Source organism: Paroedura picta, chromosome 2 (genome assembly GCF_049243985.1).
Source record: "Paroedura picta isolate Pp20150507F chromosome 2, Ppicta_v3.0, whole genome shotgun sequence".
NCBI classification, from domain to species: Eukaryota; Metazoa; Chordata; class Lepidosauria; order Squamata; family Gekkonidae; genus Paroedura; species Paroedura picta.
The window spans coordinates 6,805,772-6,827,669 of NC_135370.1; the positions used below are offsets into that span (position 1 = coordinate 6,805,772).

Sequence of the window (21,898 nt, forward strand, 5' to 3'; positions counted from 1 at the left end):
CAGGACTCCTACAGGCACAGAGAGGAAGAGCAATTTTCACGGACCCCCCCCTCCACCACAGAACAAATCACCCCCCCAATTGTTGCTCCTTTATGACGATCAGAAACAATGGCTAAAAATATAATTCAGGGAAGTCAGAAAGCCTCCCCACAGTTTGTACTGCAGTGCCTATTAAAAAAAAGACAGCCAAGGTTTCATGTCCATGCAGTTGATAACACTTTCTGAGAAAACAAGGAAGCCACAGATGAGAAGAAGAAGAAGACTAGCTTCTTATATGCCGCTTTTCTCTACCCGAAGGAGTCTCAAAGTGGCTTACATTCGCCTTCCCTTTCCTCTTCCCACAACAGACACCCTGAGAGGGAGGGGAAGCTGAGAGAGCCCTGAGATTACTGAAGAAGAAGAGTTGGTTCTTATATGACGCTTTTCCCTACCCGAAGGAGTCTCAAAGCGGCTTACATTCTCCTTCCCTTTCCTCTCCCCACAACAGACACCCTATGAGGTGGGTGAGGCTGAGAGAGCCCTGATATTACTGCTCGGTCAGAACAGCTTTATCAGTGCCGTGGTGAGCTGGCTGCATGTGGGGGAGCGCAGAATCGAACCCAGCATGAGTACCACCACCAAAGAAAAAGACATGGAGAAAATGGTGCATCTCTTATGTCCTCTTGGGGTTGTGTTCACTGATCCCCCGAGATCAAGTGGGAAGGTAAAACAGATAAATATATGTGGGATGGGATTCCATACAGCTGATTAGCCAAACTTGCAGCATCTTCTCTGCAACAGGAAGAACACGCATGTGCGCTTCTGAGTCTCACCTTCATGAACAGAAGACGTGATCTCTACTTTGAATTGGAGATAGCCACTGACGTGGTCGGCCGGAAGTCTCCTGCCAAGGTTATAGCTGAGAAGCTGGTCTCTGCAAAAGTGAACAGAATACGCCAGTCACAGCCCATAAGCTACAGGGAGGCACAGCAAACAACATTCCATTAATTAATTACCTAAAATAGTATCTCTACTTACATAATTCAACCTAGGTTCACCATGTTGGTCAGAAGCAAAGTGTGAATCTGGTAGCACCTTGAAGACCAACAAAGTTTTATTCAAGGTATAATCTTTCATGTGCTTGCACACTTCTTCAGATACATTAAGTGTCCATGCACACAAAATACCTTGAATAAAATTCTGTGGGTCTTAAAGGTGCCCCTGAACCCAAAGTTTTATAATCCAACCAAGTACTTCAGACAATGAGGACAATTATTGGAGTAAATTATTCAAAAGACATTATCTCAATCCATGTTTTCGTAGCAGATGGCAAAGATACAGCTACTTGTTCCATGATTCTTGGGTCAACTGCAGCCCCAATTTCTTTTTAAGTCCATCTGGCTGAAAAACAGTGCTTCAGTAAATCTAGGCATGCATGACTATATAAAATCTATAATGAAATAATGCATGAACCGGTGATTCAACCCAGTTATCAGGACAAAATCAATGATTTACTTAGAATACTTTCCTTTCTTCCTGTCACTGGTGAACAGTTGCACCTTAAAGGCCAACAAAAATTGTGGTAGGGAATGAGTTTTCGTGAGTCACTGCTCACTTCTTTAGAAATCTGAAGATATCTAGTATCTGAAGAAGAGAGCAATGACTCTTGAAAATTCCTCCTCTGCCACAAATTGTGATAATTTTGAAGGTGTTCCTGGACTCTTGCTCTTTTCTGCTGCTACAAACAGACAAACATGGTTACCCATCTTGATCTATCTGAAGAAGGGAGCAGGGACTCTCCCTGGCCTCAAATGTTGTTAATCTTTCAGGTGTTCCTGGACTCTGGTTCTTTTCTCCTGCTACAGACAGACTAACACGGCTACCAATCTTGATTTACTGGTGAACAGAATATTATTGTTCTCAGGCCTTCCAGTTTTCCAACTGAAACAAAACGGGAGAAGGGGTGAGAATTGAATTCTGTAATGCATGAGATGTTGCTATCAGTGCACTTAAATTTCCCTAAGAGGGAAAACAGGGGCTCCCTTGGGAAGTTTGAAGGAGAGAAACCCTTTCCACCAATAGTAAGGATGTAATCCCAATGAGGTGCATGTTCTCTTGGAACCAGAGCACACCTGGAGGACTGGGCAATCATCTGGGGGGAATGAACCATGGTTCATTCGGTCTAAGTCCTGACCCAACATTCTTACTGCTGGACCTCTCTGGCTCCCAAGTTTTAATTATGTAATTTTATTTATTATATATTTTTGTCCCTCCCCTAGAACCATGGCAACAATATAACACCACATATCTTTATACCGCTCCGTGGTATAAATAAAAGCTTAAAGGGGGTGGGGGTGGGCTCAGTCCTGGATAGCTTAAAGGAGCCAACAATTGGCCCCTTGGCCCCGGACTGAGGACAGAGGGGCCAATCGGAAGGCACGAAGCGCCATAAGATTGGCTCCTCTGCCATTTCCCGCGGGACACGCCAGGTAGGCGGCCGCCGAGGGGAGGCTTCGGCCCGGGTCTCGGAGCAGGCCCACCGCACTAGAGATGTGGCAGGCCTGCTCCGAAGCCCGTGGCGAAGCCGGGGACTTGTGGGGGAGGGGGGCATGCGGGCATGTGGGGGAGGCTTTGGCGCAGCCCTAGGAGCAGGCCTGCCGCCTTGGAGAAATGGCTGGCCTGCTCCGATGGCTGCACCGAAACTGGGGACTCGTAGGGGAGGGGGGCAGGCGGGGAAGGGGGGCTTCGGCACGGCCCTCGGAGCAGGCCCGTCGCATCGGAGATGCAGCCAGCCTGCTCCAACACCCACACCAAAGCCAGAGACTCGCGGGGGCAGGTGGGGGAGGCTTTGCCGGGGGCGAGGGGGGGCTGCCCTGGCCCCTTCAAAGCCCGTCCTTATTGAGTACACCTGGAGTACTGTGTGCAGTTCTGGAGGCCTCACTTCAAGAAGGACGTCGATAAAATTGAAAGGGTACAGAGGAGAGCGACGAAGATGATCTGGGGCCAAGGGACCAAGCCCTATGAAGATAGGTTGAGGGACTTGGGAATGTTCAGCCTGGAGAAGAGGAGGTTGAGGGGGGACATGATAGCCCTCTTTAAGTATTTGAAAGGTTGTCACTTGGAGGAGGGCAGGATGCTGTTTCCGTTGCCTGCAGAGGAGAGGACACGCAGTAATGGGTTTAAACTACAAGTACAACAATATAGGCTAGATATCAGGAAAAAATGTTTCACAGTCAGAGTAGTTCAGCAGTGGAATAGGCTGCCTGAGGAGGTGGTGAGCTCCCCCTCACTGGCAGTCTTCAAGCAAAGGCTGGATACACACTTTTCTTGGATGCTTTATGATGCTTAGGGCTGATCCTGCGTTGAGTAGGGGGTTGGACTAGATGGCCTGTATGGCCCCTTCCAACTCTATGATTCTATGATTGTCAGGAGGCATCTGGCAACCCTAATCCACACCACATCACTTTCAAACAAAATTTGTAGCGGGGTGGAAACTGTATTCTGGCATTCAACCCACTGAAAATAATGAAGTGTGTATGGTCAGCACTCAAAAATAGATCTGAATGGAAGTTCAGTTTATAACATCATTTCTAGGGAATAGTTGTGATCCCTAATTAGCTGGGACACCATGGTCAGTAGGAATAAATTGCAGCCAGAAAGGGCAGTGAATGGGTACACTTGTATGTGGGGTGCAAACTAGACTTGAATCTAGCTCTTGCATGTGTGAAGAGTAGAGGTCACTGAAAATTTCAAGCCTGCCTCCCAATCCACCTGTGCCACAAATTCAGCATTTACTAAGTATGAAAAGCAACGTGAAAAAAAGATTTAATATTATGTAACATGGGGCTAAAATGCTGCCATCAATATTAACAGATAAGGGAGAACAATAAAAAAAAAAAACAGAAACCCATGCTGAGATGCCTATTGCAGTTTCCTAAATCTTAGCACCCGGAAACATTCTGCCCCCCAGTGGCAGAATTCATATTATTTCCTTCACCTTTATTTTCCCTTGGGATCTGAAGATCTGAAGACCACTTGTGACCTGGGTTTACAGCTTTAATTGCATGAATGAATGCCAAGTAAGAAATATTTCTTTTAACAAGCTTCAAGGCCCATATTCCTGCAAGAAGTGCTACCCTCTTGTTTCACTGAGGCAAAATAACAAACTTCTGGAAAAAGTACTATGGACTTTGATGAGAGAGCTACTCAGACTTTGTCAGAGGGAACCTTTGATGAGCACAGAAAGGAGACCCCGTCCCACCCCCAATAACTTCACATGAGACCAAAGTCCATTAAGAGCTTGGAAGGGGCATCTACAATTGAGCTAAACTTGTTTATTTCCATCTTTCCATCAAAATTTTTGTCAGAAATGATCAGGGGGGAAGATGCAATTTGGAAAACAGGTCAGCAAAGCAAACAAAATGAAAATTAGAAATGTTTTTAGAGTTATGACTGGCTACTACGTGCAGTTTTAACAGAGCTCCGGAAAAGCCATCAAAGGCTGTTTTTTTAAGCATCTGAAAGATCTGCGTGAACTGCTTCAAAGGCCTCTCTGAGAGAAAGGGACAAGGAGTTATCCTTGTCTTGCCAAGCTTGAGGAAACTCCTCAATAAACTATTATGCAAGCAAGATAAGTTTAAAGGTAAACGTAAAGGTATCCCCTGTGCAAGCACTGAGTCATGTCTGACCCTTGGGGTGATGCCCTCTAGCGTTTTCTTGGCAGACTCAATACAGGGTGGTCTGCCATTCCCTTCTCCAGTCATTACCGTTTACCCCCCAGCAGCAAGCTGGGTACTCATTTTACTGACCTCGGAAGGATGGAAGGCTGAGTCAGCCTTGAGCCGGCTGCTGGGATCGAACTCCCAGCCTCATGGGCAGAGCTTCAGACAGCATGTCGGCTGCCTTACCAGCCTGCGCCTCAAGAGGCATCCTTAAACTCTCTAAGCTCAGGGATCCCCAAAGTGGTCCCTGTGATCTCCGTGGTGTCTGCCAACACCTTACCTGGTGCTCAAGTGTTTTCAGATAGTGGGTGGGGTAGAGTTGTCAACCCCCATGGGATGTCTGGAGATCTCCTGGAGCTACAACTGATCTCCAGGTAACAGAGATGAGTTGCCCTGGAGAAAATGGCTGCAAAGAGAGCGTGGACTCTATGGAATTATATCTTACTGAGGTCCCTCCCAACCTCACCCACCCTAAATCTCCAGGTATCTCCAGGTATCTGCCAACCCAGAGTGGCAACCCTAGGAGTCCTTGAGAGTTATTCTAGAAGAAGTCACCCAGAGCTGTTGCTGGAACACAAAACTCCACAACAAACAACATTCCATTAATTAATGACCTAAAACAGTATCTCTACTTACATAATTCAACCTAGATTCAGGGGCGGGGCTCACAGCAACACTACAATCACAGAAGGCGGACACCCTGGGCCTTCAAGACAGCCTACAAAGAGTTTAAAATATCTACAAATGCATCTATTACAACTTTTTAGAATCTGGTGGGAGGAACAATTTAATTAAAAACCCCTCCATTAGGTTCCCTGCAAAGATCTCCATAAAGCTTTTGGGAGGGGGTTTATTCATTTCAACACTGATTCCATGGGATAAGACGCCTGGCAGAATGGATCAATGTCTTACAATCTGGAAACCATTTAAGTACTCCAAGCGTGTTCCACATACCTTTCATGTGCTATATTCCAAGGACTTCTTTAAACACTATGTTCACTATCTTTTTAATATCTAGGTTCTTCTTCTGTGTGACATGTATCTGGCCTACTGATCTCAAGATATAATCAATGTCACCTTGATATATGCCTTCACCGTCTTCAGCCATCTCAACTATTGTCAACAAGCTTATTATAGATTAAAAATGTGGCATCAAGTTCAGATTTATTAATTCCACCCTGGCTAAAAACCTGACAAAATTGTTAAGCTGCTGGCTAGGGAAAATAAAAGACTAAAGGTGACATAAGAGTGTGAAAATCTGCAACAGTCATGAAATTAATTAATGCGGGAGTATTGTCCTAGCCTTCACCCAAATAAATTGGATCTTTATCATTAATTTGCTAACAGTTCCTTGGGGGAACAGAAAATGTTTTAGAGAAATTTGCACACTTCTATAAGAACTTGTGCTTCATAAGTCTGGTTTTAAAAATGCATCCTTTTAACTTGTGAACAAGGCACATGTGGGGACATTGAGAAATAAAGAAACACAGAGCTCAAAGGGACCTCAAGGGTCATTTAATCCAACTCACTGTCCAACACAGGAAATTCACAACTACTTTCCCCCCGCCCCCCCATGCACATTCCCCCAGTGACCTCTGCTGTATGCTCTGAGGAAAGCAAAAAGCTTCTAATGATCCCTGTCTAATCTGACCTGGGCTGATTCTGCACTTACTTTGTTTATTCCATTGTGGATCCTGCTGAATTCAGATCAGTTTGAACTCAGGTCTTCCTCTATCCCCCCCCCCTTCCTCTCCAATTTGAAACAGAAAGTGTTCTGTGCTCGGTTGGGAAAGATCAGAACAGGGAGGGGAGCCAAGCACAGGAGTCTCTCTCTTTCTTTTCTTGAATGAGATGGGGGGGGAGGATTGGAGACTGCAGAAGAGAGGGAAATAACAACAGAAGTTAGGGCTTCTGGAACACAGTCACTTTAAGGGAAGCCTTGCAACTGGGAACTTTGACATGACGCCTCGGCCAATCAGGGAAGACTGCTTTGTTACCAGGCACGGAGAAAGGAGTTAATTCCCCCAAAGCAGGAAGCTGCACTCTTCCTGATGATGGTTTTTCAAATATCGAGGCTTATATCCACTTCAGGATAGCACGGGGGAAATGTAGGGTCACCATGAGTCAATCATGCATGTTGCAAAGGGAAAATTTAAAGCACCCAAAATCAAAATGGAAATAAAATTCAGTGTGGACTGCAGGGATTCATTCAAACTGGGTGTGGGTAAAAAGCCTCGTGCAGACTACACCATGGATCAAAATCCCTTCCGGACCCCAAGGTGGCAATCAGCATTACTATCGGCATGTAAGAAAGGGACACAACAGCCTAGTTCTGGCTCATTCCTTCTTGCCTTTTTTCTCCTGATCTGCCAAAATTTGTATCGAGTCACAGAATCAACAGGATAGCCTTTAAATACTTGAAGATAGTTCTCAGGTCATCTCTCACTCCTCTCCTATCCAGCTTCCTTATAGGGATGCGCACCAAATAAAAATTCAGTACTTTTCAGATTTAAATCCAAATTATCTGGAATTATGGTTCAGTATACCGATTTGGATTTATACAATTTGGATTCGCCTGAATCAATTTGGTGCCATTAAAGTTCATAGAAAATTTTTCCTTTGTGTCTATTCCATAGTCTTGGGGGAGGGGGGTTGGGTTTGAGGGCAGCAAATTGGCAGCATAGCTACAGGAACCTCTCCTCAACGAACCCCCAAATTTCAAAAAGATTGGACCACAGGATCCAATATAAGAGCACTCTCATCCATCATCCATTGTTTCCTATGGTGGGGGAAAAGACAAGATCAGAGAATCTGTCTTTTTTCCCACCATAAGAAACAATAGAGGTTGGATGGGGGAACCCTCTTTGAGAAGGGAAAGGAGAAGGGAAAGGAGAAGCAATGACTGAAATCCTCTCGTTATTCCCTTGTACATTTTCAAGGCAATGTCACGAAAAAGTGGGGCTTTTCCCCTTCGTTCTCCTTCTTTCCCCTTCTTTCTTTTCCCCTTCTTTCTTTTTTACTAGGGTCAAGAAGTTAATGTGGGGTCTAAGATTTTCTAAGTAAGCTGAATCTGTATTATTAAATATATCTCCGCAGTGCCTTCCAGCTTAAAATTAAAGCTTAACTAAAAGGAGACACCTAATGGAGTGGGTTTAAGTATAACAGATGAAGACTATATTTTACTGCTCATTGTAAGTTTATACTATTATATAGTTAGTGTGGGGTCCTAAGTTTCCTATGCAAGCTAAATCTGTATTATTAAATATATCTCCGTAGTGACTCCCAGTCTAAACTTAAAGCATAACTAAAAGGAGGCACCTAATCGAGAAGGTGTAAATGTAACCAACGAAGACTTTATTTTACTATTTAACAACTTATACTTATGTAACTTATATAACAACTTATATATTTTTCTTCTGTACAACTAAGTAGGCCTCTTTTCTTAAATGTGGTGGAAATGTAGATGGCTCTAAGATTGTGTTAAGTATAAATTGTTTTATAGGTGTTATGGGACACCAAAAATGACCGTTAAAATTGTTAAAAACTATGTAAACAAATGTTGGAAAGGTGGTAACAAAGTAGGCTTCTCTTTTTAAATGTGGTGGAAACGTGAAAAAGTTTATAAGCTTTAGGCAAAAGTTCATACCATTGTGTAGTTTAGGTGGGGTCCTATATTTCCAAACGAAGACTATATTTTACTATTCTCTGTATTAATAACTTACATTGTCTCTATTCTATATTTCTATCTTTATGAAAATAAAAAATATATAATAAAAAAAAAGTATCGGGCTGGCCAAGGATATAAAGAAATGGTAAAATTCATAATCCTGCTCACAACTACTGTAGTCATTTGTACACTGTACATCAATAAAATTTTCTGGCTACAGGCCTGCAGTGTAAAAAAAAAAAAAAGAAAGAAAGAAACAATAGAGGTTGGATGGGGGAACTCTCATTGAGTGCCCGTAGAGTGCCCGTAGACCGCCAGGTCCAATCTTTATGAAACAGGGAGGTTCAACTGATGAGAGGCTCCCGCAGCTATGCTGCAAATTTGGTGCCTCTACCACAAACCCCCACACTCCGCAGACCCACTGCCTTTAATGGCCGCATAGGCTATAATGGAGCAGCTGAATTGCATCCACATCACCATTAGCTTTCTTTGGAAAAGACAAGTTTCCATTTCCTTTTGATAGATGCAAAACAAACAACAAAAGCGTCTTGGTTTACCCAATTGCATTCCTTTCCATCAGCCTCTGGACTGGAATAGTAAGCTTCCCCAGAAAGCGTTTGATGATAGGCCGACTCTTGGCAAATTTATCTTTGATCTCAATTTCCAAGACATCCGTTAGAAGCGCTACAAAAGAATATTTCTGGAAAGAAAAAACAACAACAACATGTATTGTACATCACATCCATCAAGCATATATTGCTCATGATCAACAACAAAGAGTGCAAATGGTGGTAGAAAATACCGCCAAGTTGCAGCCAACTAAAGGTGACCCAGCAGGCAAGAAGAGATGAAGAGAAGCAATTTCCCATTGCCTGCCTCTGTGTGGCAACCCTGTATTTCCTTGGTGGTGTAGCAAAAGCCACAGGTGGTCTCCTGTCGAAACACTAGCCAGGGGTTCCATGCTTAGCTTCTGAGATTTGACAAGAACAGGCTAGCCTGGGCCATCCAGGTTAGCGGAACAGTACATAGAGCGTCGCTCATTTGCCTTCACATATTTATAAAAATAAGCAGCTTCAATCCATGCAAATCGCGACACGGTCAATAGGTAGCCAAAGTAGGAGGGGAGAAGGAGGCGGCAGAACTGAGGAAGCCAACGGGGTCATAGAGCTCGTCATATCTCATCATATCTCCTCTGCTGTCTCCGGCAGGCGGATTGCTTTGGTTTGGAGGAATTTTTCAATGCTGCTCCAAGATTTTTCTAACCTTTTGGCTGGGGATGGCAGCCTTGTCTCTGGAATTGTATTAGGCTTGAGGTGGGAAGCTGCGTTGCTCAGAAATGACAGTTTTGAGTCTAGTGGCACCTTTAAGATCAAACGAGTTTTAGTCTGGGTATAAACTTTTGTGTGAATGCACACTTCTTCAGGTGGGTAGGTGAGGCTGAGAGAGCTCCGAGAGGGCTGTGACTGAAGAGCTGCTTTTTACTACCTGAAGGAGTCTCAAATCAGCTTACAATTGCCTACCTGTCCTCTTTCCACAACAGACACCCTGTGAGACAGGAGGAGCTGAGAGCTCTGAGAGAACTGTGACTGGCCCAAGATCACCCAGAAGGCCTCAGGTGTCTCAAACTGGTCCACAATCTCCTTCCCTTCCTCTCCAAATTAGAGGACACTACTCTTAACCCCGAAGAGCCTCTTGTGGCGCAGAGTGGTAAGGCAGCCGTCTGAAAGCTTTGCCCATGAGGCTGGGAGTTCGATCCCAGCAGCCGGTTCAAGGTTGACTCAGCCTTCCATCCTTCCGAGGTCGGTAAAATGAGTACCCAGCTTGCTGGGGGGTAAACGGTAATGACTGGGGAAGGCACTAGCAAACCACCCCGTATTGAGTCTGCCATGAAAAGGCTAGAGGGCGTCACCCCAAGGGTCAGACATGACTCGGTGCTTGCACAGGGGATACCTTTACCTTTACCTTTACTCTTAACCCCTACACCAACAGACTAATTCCTAGCATTTAACTTTGAATTTGTATTATATAATGTTCAATGTTCAATGTAAACCGCCCAGAGCTGCAAAGAAATGGGCAGTATAGAAATCCAAATGAATGAATGAATGAATGAATGAATGAATGAATGAAAGAACGAACGAACGAACGAACGAACGAACGAACGAACGAACGAACGAACGAAAGAAAGAAAGAAAGAAAGAAAGAAAGAAAGAAAGAAAGAAAGAAAGAAAGAAAGAAATTGTGTCCCATGTCATTTCAGAATTTGCGTCAAAACAGATGACAATCATAGGTTGGCCTACATCCAGGTGGTAGATGGAGATCGCCTAAAGTTACAACCAATCTGCTGGTAGGGTTGCCAGCTCTGGGTTGGGAAATACCTGGAGAGTTTGGGGGTGGAGCCAGGAGTGGGCAGGATTTGGGGCAGGGAAGGACCTCAGTGGAGTACAATACTACATAGCCCGCCCCTCCAAAGCAGCCATTCCCTCTAAGGGAACTGATCTCTTTAGTCTGGAGATGAACTGTAATTCCAGGAGATTCCCCGGTCCTATTTGCAGGTGACAGATCACCTGGAGAAAACGGCTGCTTTGCAGGGTAGTTATAACCCATTAAGTCCCTCCCCTTTCCAAACCCTACCTTCCCCTGACTCTGCCCCCCAAATAATTCCTCAAGCTCAGAACTGGCAACTTTAACCACAGCCCATGAAACATTTTTTTTTTAATAATAATTTTATTGTTTATTATTATATAAAGCATTTACAGAGAAGTTGTATTGAGAAAGCGACCAGTTGATATGGTTTGCCATCTCTTTTAACATAGATATTTAGTTCTCATCACATATTATTCCTAGTCTAGAAGTTTTTACCACATTTTTTAGCCAAGTGATTATTAATACATATGAGATCTGTTATAGGAGTACATTCTGTTATTATCTTAAATGATATTAGGTCAGTCTCCTTCATAAGTTGGCACTAACCCAAGAATTACTACTGTTGTCTTGTTAATGCCTATAAAATATAGTTTGTCATCCTCTTTTGGCATACATATTAACATACATATTCAATTCCCAGCGCATATTAATCCTGATCTAGGGGTTATTACCATCTTTCTTAACAAAGTAGTTGTTGTTACATAGGAAGGTATAATCTATTATAAGGATATATTCTATTATTGTCTTAAGTGATATAAAGTCAGTTCCCTTCATATATTAGACCTGTCCTAAAGGTTGCTACTGCTTTTTTTTTTTCTCACAAGAAGCCAGGAGAATACTCCATTGTTCAGCTCATCTTTCAGGTGGTCGCAGAAAATGAAATTGTATTTTTTTCCATAGTAGAGTGTTTCTGATTGTCCTTCTGTCAGGGCCAGAGAAGTCTCTTACTTGATTCTTGCTTGTAGTCGCCTTTGGGGGGGCTCTGAGTCCTTTGTCAATCTGGATCTCTTCCTCTGATCGCACAGAAATTTCTCCTGATAGCTTCCTAGTTGTTGTCGCTTTTGAGTAGACTCTTTTTATTTTGCTGATCCAAGTCATTTCCTGCTCTGAATAGACTTCCAGGTTTTTGGTACTTTCCTTCCATGAATCTGTTTTCCCGGGTTCTTTAAAGATACTTTGGGTTTTTACATCTCTGGCACTCTCTCCCTCCTGAAGTTTCACTTGATTTACTGTTAGCTGAGCTGCGTCATCAGCTGGTCTCTCCGGATCTTGGGCTCCATCCAAAAACTCCCCCTTAGTCCCACGAATTTCCTTTTCCAGCTTATTGACTGCTTTCAGTATCTCTGAGTTTCCTTTGCATAACAAATGGAAAAGCTGTGTCTTTGTTAGTTCTTCCATAGTTCTAGGCAGTCACAAACTATAAACAGAAAGTCTCGTGAGGTCCCGCGGGAGCACGAGCGATCCCAAATTATCAGTTTGTCGATCTCCGTATCAAGTCAAATTCTCCCACTGAACGTTCACCCATAAATCTTCAAAGCACTCTCTTTGTTTGGTTAATGGGTGTAATTAGCTGGGAGTCTCTCACTCGGGGAAAGAAGGAATTCGCTTGTAAATTGGTTGAGGGGGGGGGGGAGGGAAGAGCTTGTGAGAGGAGAGAGAGAAAAGCCAGAAAGCTTTCAATTCTTACTGTTGTAGGTTCCAGCTTCTGTCAGCTTCTGCTCCTATCGATCTGGTAAATGATGGTCTGGGAAGAATGTGAGGTCGGCTGGTCGTTTCAAGCTTGTAAAGTTGTTTGCGACAAAGACGCCATCTTGACCTTGAGCTCAAGCCGCTATTAATCCAGGGAGGTCTTGCTTCTCCCTACGGATCTGCAGGACCCTCAGGTCACCGTTCCCGGTTCCTGGGGCGACCGGTGAGCAGATTTGCGTATCTGTTCAGGTCAGCCAGGTGCATAAGCCCCTGACCCTCGGCATGGCTTAAGAGCTGAACTAAAGTCCAGCTTTCTTATGGCGCCATCTTGAGGTCTCCTCCCCCCATGAAACATTTTGACACCCAGCTCTTTCAACAGTCACAATCAATGCAAAGAAAAAAGATAATATCTTCACTTTTTGGCATCAGACTGACTCCCAAGACGATTAATTAACAACAGCAACAGGTACAAACTCAGAATGTGCCATGCATGTTAAAATCCAAAGAATCACTCAAGACAGCCTCAGAGGGAAAAATCAGAAGAAGTCTCGGGCATGGGCAGCCACAGCGTGCAGGCATTTCATTAGTTCTGCTTGCAGGGGACGCCACAAAGACCCAGAGGAGGAGAAAATAGCATTCAATGTATCATCGCTGCAGAAATAAGCTGCAAGGGGGAAACTAAATGTAGGACAATGGAAGAAGAGAGGTTCATTCAAGGAAATGATGATCCAATTACCCTACTTTCTGCATGATTTGAGAAACAGAAGCCGTGCCTGTAGAAATACGACAGGGCAGAGGCGTGAGGGTTAGTATCTGTGGCCTTCAAAACAGTTTTGCACAGACTCTTGTTAGAGGTGTAGAATTCCAAACTTTATTTCTTGGGGGGCACCCTCTAGGGTTCCCAAGTGCCCCTTTCTCCACTGGCAAGGGATGGGGGGTTTGTTAAATCCATGTTGGTGGAACCTGGGGGAAATAGGGACCTTGGCGGAGAACAATGTCAGAAAGTCTGACCTCCCAGGTCCCACCTGGTGGTTGGCATCCCTAGTTTCTAATCCTCGTATCTGAAGGTAAAAATCTGTCAATATACTGTGCAAACATATCATGATTTTTCAAGGGCCGGACACTTGATTTTTCAAGGGTTGCCTTTTAAAGACAACAATTTCTGAATACTTTAATAAAAGGCACAGCACATCTACAAAATATTTACATGCTATATCTGGAGAAGTGAGCAGTGACTCCCGAAAGCTCCTCCCCTGACACAAATGTTGTTTACTCTTGAAGGTGCTCCTGGACTCTGGCTCTTTTCTGCTGCTACAGACAGACTAACACATCCACCCATCTTGATCTATCTGCACGAAACCTTGCTTACCTACCCTTCCATGCACAGGGGGCAGCCTACCGTGGAGAATGCAGAGGCCAGGACGCTGAAGCAGAAGGAAACCCCAGCGGTGGAAGCTGTGATGGTGTCACGGCGGAGCTGAACCAGGGAAGTGAACCTGGTTGCCTGGGTAACAAGGGAGCACAGGGGAGGCGGCAGGCAGCCGCTGGTGCTGGAGAAGACTGGCCCGGTTGCTAGGGCATCGTTACGCCGCCCTTGGGTCCCATGGGGGGAAGACTTCCAGAGAGCTTAAGTTAAAAATCCTCTTGAAGAGCACTGAGGTACATAAGAGGCACACAAAGCTTCCTTCGAAACCAGGCCACAGAAATACAAGGGAGATCGCTCAGCTGGGAGGAGAAAATGGCCGCCTCTGGGGAAATTTGACCCTCACTAACCCTCCCTTTTTAAAGGTGTTTTAAAAAAAATAAAATTCAAAGAAGAAATAGATAAACAGAAAAGAAAAAGGAGGTTATGCATAGCAATTTAAGAGCTGTTATACATGGTGTAATGTAAAAAAGATAGGATAGACATAAGCATCTGGATTCTCCTTGTTCCCTTCTCCTCTAAAAATGTTTGATATTTAACAAAGGTTTGCTGCTATGTTAACACGTTCATTATTGCTACTAGTTCCATTACACATCTTGTTATCTCTAGAAATCCACGTTAACATTTAGGCAAAAACATGATTATAACATAATTCAGAACAATAATGCAATAGATTTCAGGTAGCACTGTCTTAGCTACGGCAGGAATACTCCCATCCCCCCCCCCCCCACACACACACTCGGGAAGACCCCTTCAGACAATGCACAGTACCCCCTTCCCCCCAAACAACAGAAGCCACAAGAAACACTCAGGCATCCGTTGGTCAGACGATATTTGATAACGTCATTTCCTGAAATGTATCTGGGTATCCAATAAGGGTCACCGGCTTTATTACTGGCCTGAGTTTGGACACCGCTGCGAGAGAGCCCAGACAAGGGTGGCCCAAGCTATCCCCATATCTTCTGTGGACTTTCACCATGGAAGTCCAGGGCTACTGTGCCTAGGCAGGCAATGGGAAACCACATCTGTCTCTCTCTTGCCTTGGAAGCCCTATGGGTCACCATAAGTCAGCTTGACAGCGCTTTTTACCATCACTTTCTGACAGTCCTCACTTTCCAATAAAATCTCTAAAACATCCACATTTAGAAAACGGAGACATCGTCCTCCCTAGAAATAGCCGCTGGATTGGTTTTTTTTAAGTTCATGCTGTAAAAAATCATAAATACAATCTATTTGCTATGAAAAAGTTCTCTTTAGATCTTTATTTACAATATTTGTACACCGTCCTTTGCTCCACCCCCCCCCGCCCCGCTCAAGGTAGAATATGGAGTTTTCTTCTGCTCTTTCATTGCCACTCCCCTGCTACAAAATCTTTACACAACACAGATTTTTGAGTGGGGGAAGCAGACCTTTGAGGCATGTTTGTCCACCTTCAGGAAGAGTCTGGAGATTATTGTGCCACTACAATTGTTCTCCAGACTACAGATATCAGTTGCCCTAGATAAAGTGGAGGTTTTGCAGGGCGGCATCTTCAGCACTGAGGCCGCTCCCTACCCCAAACTGCACCCTCTTCAGGCTGCACTCCCAAAATCCCCAGGTATTTCCCAACCCAGAGCTGGTAACCCTGCTTTTTGGGGCCTACACCCTATTTACGTGATGGAAGACCATCAGGGTGCTGTGTTAAATTCACATGCAAGTGACAGTTAGGTACAGTAATATCAACAATTGTGCATAATTCCTTTTGGGTGGGAAGTTAGTCTCACATTCAGTCATCTTCCTTTCAGGTAAATTCAGTAATGGCTGGTGTGAGCCTTATTAGAAAAGATTGTCATGTTGTGAAAATAGGTACTAATTAAAAGTTTGTCTGTGCCATTTCCAGGACCCCTGGTATTAGCAGCGGATCACGAACTTTTCTGTTTGGGAGAGGGGGTACTTCAGTAGCACATAGTATTTCTACCCAACAAACAGACTTCTTAAAACTTCTATAACCAGCTAAAAATCCAGCTCACAAATACCGGGGGAGAATGAGATTAATATTTATACAGCAGAAAATATTGTCACCATTGCAGGGGTGGCCAAATGGTGGCTCTCCAGATGTCCGCGGACTAACATCACCATGAGCCCCAGCCAGCACAGACACCTGGAGAGCCACTGTTTGGCCACCTGTGCCCTATGGCATGAAGAATTAAACCATCTGTTACCTCTCTGTGCCAAATAGGATTCGTTGTGTTACTGATAATAGTGGAGCGTCTTTCCTGACCATGGTGGGCAAATGTAGGAAAGGTGCTCTTTTTCCCAGGCTGGATGGACATCTTTAAGTAAGGGTCAGGATTGAAGAACATCCCCTTTTTAAGTCCGACTGCCCTGAGATCTTCAAAAGACAGGAAATACATCAAGGGAAAAAGAAAAGAGAAAATACATCAAGCATTCCCTTTCACTTATATTAACCCAGGTTATCACAGAATGTTTCTACAGGGCAGCTCAATGTATGTCAATCACCTAGCTATAGGAAAAGGGCAACTTTTATGATTCATTGGCAACTGTGTGCAGCAATGAAAAAATTGCACAGTAATTCAGAGGCATCCGGCCAATCTAGAACACCCAGCCACCATGAACAATGTCAGCCTGGTTTGGAAACAAACTCAAAGATCTGGATTCTGTCAATGTCGTCTTTACTTTAATTTTATGAATATTACTAGCAAGAAAGCCCATTGCAAGCAGGAATGCAATGGGCGCTAGGACCCAGGGGACACCTGGAGGTGCAGATCTCTCTCTGTGTCTCTCTCCCTCTCCCTGTGTCTCAGTGTGCCTCCAGGCAGAAGGCATAGCAGGCAATTAGGGCTGGTTTGCAGGAGGGAAGGAGGGCTGGTGTGCAGTTTGGGGCAGCTCTCTCTGTCTGTCTCTCCCTCTGTCGCAGCAGGGGCGGCTGTGTCTGTGTCTCTGTCAACAGCTTGCGGCACCTCTCTCTGTGTGTCTCTCTGCCTCCCTCGCAGCAGGAACAATAGGAGGGAATGAGGGCTCATGTTGGGTCTGGCAGGACTCTGTGTGTCTCTCTCTGTCTTTGGCATGTCTGAGAGGAACGTGGCTAGCGTCCAGGGAGGGAGGGCGGGAGCTGTAGGAGCAGGGCCAATAAGGGTGCAGCCAGCATTGCTGGCTGCATCCTGATGGGTTCTATTCCAACTTGGACAGCCAGACACGTTCCACCTCCCAAGCTGTTTCACAAATATATAGACTGTAATAAAGATATGTATGTATGTATGTATGTATGTATGTATGTATGTATGTATGTATGTATGTATGTATGTATGTATGTATGTATGTATGTATGTATGTATGTAGAGGAACTATGGATAAGGATTTTGCACATTTAGCTGCCATGAGAGATTTATAACAGAAATAGGGAAAAGGCACCAAAGGAAAGTTATCCCTTTCCTCACCCACAATTTTCCCACTGGGATAAATCACCAACTGAACTGCCCTTAGCCTCGCAGGGGGAAATGTACAGGTACCCTCTCATCGCCCACATATTCCAGCACCTCTGGAATCGATCATCTCACTCTTCTGCACATACAAGTCCAACCCTGGTGCTTATATCTAAGTTGCTATGAGAAATCTTACAGCGTCTCTTCTGCACCTGCATTAGAAGAGTTGAATCAATTCCATCTTAAACCGACATGCAAAAACTGGCCACAAAATATTTTACAGCCAGAAATGGTGTTAAAATCTGATTTTTACATCCAGGTGAAATATTGAAATCATTCCCCTGTAAACAGAAAGTCAGGAAAAGAAGAAATTGAAATCCAGTTTCCTTTGCTTGGGGAGTTTGCTAAATTCATCAGAAAAAATAATGTGACCTCCCAACTTCTATTATTTGGCACTGGATACAGAACACTCAGTTAACCAGGCTTGCCTGGGGAATAGCTGTGGCCATCATATCTCTGCATCCAGGTAGGCTCACACATAGCCTGATCCTGACTTTCCAGCCACCCAGTTTATTGCTGCTAGCCCTGGTTGGACTTCTGACCACTAGTGGCCTCCTTTCCCCTCGGCCGACCTCAGGTGGTCAAAAGCCACTTTGATTGGAGGTCACCCAGACAGCTGGATGGTTTGTCTGACTGCTTCACAGGATGGCTCTGTGGCCCAAGAGACAACTGCAGATTCTCTTGGGTAGAGTGACAAGGTGAAGCAGTTAAGCTTGTGTAGCTAGTGTGTCTCATTAACCAGTCACCACCACTTCCGCCCTGAGCACTGGGTAACTATACTATACTATGGGCCCATTCACATTCTCATTTCCTTCACTTGTGTGTTCTGGGGTTTTTAATTTTTTCTGCTTGTGTTTTTTCCCCTCTGGTAGTCAATTTGATATTACCTCACTGTATGTACCAGAACCAATGGGTTAAAATTAATTCAAAAGACATCTTGAAGAAGTTCCTGACAGAGCAGTTCCTCAGTGGAACAGGCTTCCTCGGGAGGCAATGAGTTCTTCTTCTTCCTCCTCTTTGGAAGTTTTAAAGCAGAGGCTAGATAGTCATCTGACAGAAATACTGAGTTTATGAACTTAGGCAGATTGTGAGAAGGTGGGCGGGTAGTTGTGAGTTCCTGCATTGAGCAGGGAGTTGGACTAGATGACCCTGAAGGCCCCTTCCAACTCGATGATTCTATGATTTTCCCTTGGGTTCATATTTGTTATGGGCCAAATCGACCAAAACATGAGGGAGACAAGTAAATTCCCTGCCCTCAACTGCTTCTCTTCCATCTTTTTTATTCTTGGAAGGAATTACTTCTGGTCACAAAGTCAAAAGAGGTAAGACGCTGAGAAAACCATATTCTTAAAAATATCTTTAGAAAGCATCTTCAGCTAGATGGAGCTCCTGTTGGGGAAGAGAGGGGAAGTTACCCTATCCATGTGCTACTCTTAACACAACAATGGGCAAAACACATGCACCCGCCCTTTTCTCTTTAAGGAGCTATTATTGGGGGCAGTTGTGATAACTAAAAACCATGCAGGGATAGAAAAATTAAATCCCTTATCCATTTCCTGTACAAGCATGGTTTGAGTCAGAAGCATACTCAGCCTCTTCCAAAACAAAACCAAGAAAGGCAATCATGTACTCTTCTCTCTCTCTCTCTCTCTCTCTCTCTCACACACACACACACACACACACACACATTCACACTATTTCCAACAGAAATTTCAGCCACAAAAATTCATTCAAATTTTCTCTATTTTAATGCTTTCTCAATAAACATCCTGCAAGTTGAGTTTGTTTACCTTAATTAAACTAAAGGAAATACAATTAGATTTTAAAAAATTACCTGATAGCGTAAAGCTAACCAGTTTTCGGCAGAGTTGACCTGCTGCAGACCCTTCAGCCCCTTCTGCCCCCATCTGAAAAGAGGGACAATATTTTGTGGCAATACATACACAAATAGTATTCAGATCTAGACAGATGGAACAGTATGCTAAGCAAAAGGAGTAACTTCTTCCTGCCTTGGAATTAAGATCACAGGGAGAGGCCCTCTTAACCTCCCCATCAACCAAAGAAGCTAGTCTGGTGACTTCACTGGCAGCCCCATGATTGTGGAATAATCTCCCCAGGGAGCTGCATTTGACGCCCCCTCGCTCTCAATTTTTAGGAGGCAGCTAACGACAGTTTTATTCAGAACAGCATCTGATTTATCTTTTACCTACTAGAATTTTTTAAATTGTGATTTTAATTTGCGACCTTTAATGTTTTAATGCTTTTGCACATTTTATGTTTTATTTACATTTATTTGCATTGTAAGCTGTAAAGCAGGAGGGTGGCCAATCAATGCTTTAAAAAAATAAATACTTTTTGTTGATTCTCTCTCCCTACTACAGAAATACACAATACTACAGAAACCCAGTGTGGCAATGAAGAGAGGCACAAAAATCAAACGGCAAAATCACTAAAACTTTGGTGATGTGGGGAGAGGAGTGATTTTAAGCTGTGACAGGGACTTGGCTGAACATTCAGGCATCTAACAGCACCTCCTGGTTCAAAGATTCAAACTTTATTACAGCTGTTCAGACCAAGTTATAGGAAGTTAATACACCTTCTGGTTCATCCTGTAGTCAAAGTTCTGCCGAGAAGGGATAACCTACAATTGCTCCACAAGGCATGAAAGACATTCAACTTAGAGGTCAAACTAGAGCCAACTGTACTGGGGAGATTTCCCACTGCTTTTTTTCACCAACTTCACTGGCAGAGAACATTTCATAGGACCGGGCAGGTTTAAGACTCACGGCTTCTAATCTGGGGAGCCAGGTTTGATTTCCCGCTCCCCTACATGCAGCCAGCTGGGTGACCAAGGGCTCTCCACAGCACTGATAAAGCTGTTTTGACCGAGCAGTAATATCAGCGCTCTCTCAGCCTCACCTCCCTCACAGGGTGTCTGTTGTGGGGAGAGGAAAGGAAAGGAAATTGTAAGCTGCTTTGAGTCTCCTTCTGGTAGGGAAAAGCAGTATATAAGAACCAACTCTTCTTCTCTTAGACACTATACCCCATCGAAGTCCCTATACTCTCCAAACCCCGCCTTCTTCAGGCTCCACCACCCAAATCTCGTTATTTTCCAACCCCAAACTGGCAATCCTAAACCATGCGGAATGCAGTGAAGTGAATCCAACCATCCTCCAAGAGATCCAACTATCCTCCAGCGTTCTCAGGTCCCTCCTGAGGGGTAGAATCACAGGATAATAAGAGTTTGGCAGGACCTCCAGGGTCATCTAGTCCCCTGCACAATACAGGAAGCTTACAACAACCTGCCCTCTCACAATGATCCCAATTCCATGACCAGATGATGGCTCTCCCCAAAAGCCATAATCCCTGGAAAAAATTCACCTACCAACCCCAAAGTGGTGATCGGCATTTCCCTGGCCAGGCAAGGAAGGGCCACAAGAGCCAAGCACTGACATAGTGGCTTGGTGTGCAAGCCAGCCTATAATCTGGCAGTCAGGTTTGATTCCCCACATGCAGCCAGCTGGGTGACCTTGGGCTATTCACAGTTCTCTCAGAGCTCTCTCAGCCCCACCTACTTCACAGGGTGTCTGTTGTGGGGCAAGGAAGGAAAGGCAATTGTAAGCCACTTTGAGACTCCTCTGGGTACTGAAAAGCGAGGTATAAAAACCAACACTTCTTCTTTGGCTTCTAGATGGAAGATGGAATTTCTTAAACGAGAATTGGAAGGAAGGACTCCTTTATTGAGGATCCAACAGGTCAATCCATTCAATATACACAACTAAAATAAAAGTTGCAACCTCAGAGTGTTTGCTGTCGGCAAAGAACAACTTAAATAAGCAACAAAGGCAGGATTTCACCGATCATTTTGCTTTGACAAGTTCATAGGTTAGACGTTTTATTGGAAAACACTGGCAAACAGCCAATTTCAGTATGCTAACAAACTGTCCGACCTGGTGACAGCAATAAAGAAGCTCACTTACCATCACAGCAGGGTTTTTCACAGTGATGCATGGAGTTGTCGCCCGCAGGGCACCGCTTATTCCATGGTAGTATTTAAAGCAGATCTTTATTTCAGCTGGGAAAGGCGGGGGAGAGAAAAAAGGACTTATGCAAAATTCACATTCAACAAAGGTAGTCAATGGAACAGCTGCTTTTCTAGCATCTGAAGTCACATCAGAATATCAGAAGAGCCCTGCTGGATCAGATCAGTGGTCCATCGAGTCCAGCAACCTGTCACAGAAAGTGGCCAATCAGTTCCTTGGGAGGGCCAACAACAGGGCATAGAGGCTGAGTCCTTCACAAGAACATCAGAAGAGCCCTGCTGGGTCAGACCAGCGAGCGTCCATCTAGTCCAGCATCCAGTTTCATACAGTAGCCAACCAGTTCCTCTGGAGGGTCAAGAACAGGACATTTATAAGAATATCAGAAGAGCCCTGCTGGATCACATCAGTAAGGGTCCATCTAGTCCAGTATCCTGTCTTGCACTGCTAATCTTCTCTCTATCATTCCAGGT

General features: G+C 44.4%; 1 protein-coding gene across 1 annotated transcript in view; it reads right to left on the minus strand.

The window, feature by feature from the left end:
• HECW2 (HECT, C2 and WW domain containing E3 ubiquitin protein ligase 2) overlaps window positions 1–21,898 on the minus strand; it is a 249,813-nt gene that overhangs the window by 95,363 nt on the left and 132,552 nt on the right. Inside the window, 5 exon segments of the mRNA XM_077319283.1 lie at window positions 813–913; window positions 8,925–9,067; window positions 16,105–16,274; window positions 19,220–19,292; window positions 21,366–21,460. Coding sequence (XP_077175398.1) covers window positions 813–913; window positions 8,925–9,067; window positions 16,105–16,274; window positions 19,220–19,292; window positions 21,366–21,460 — 582 coding nt within the window.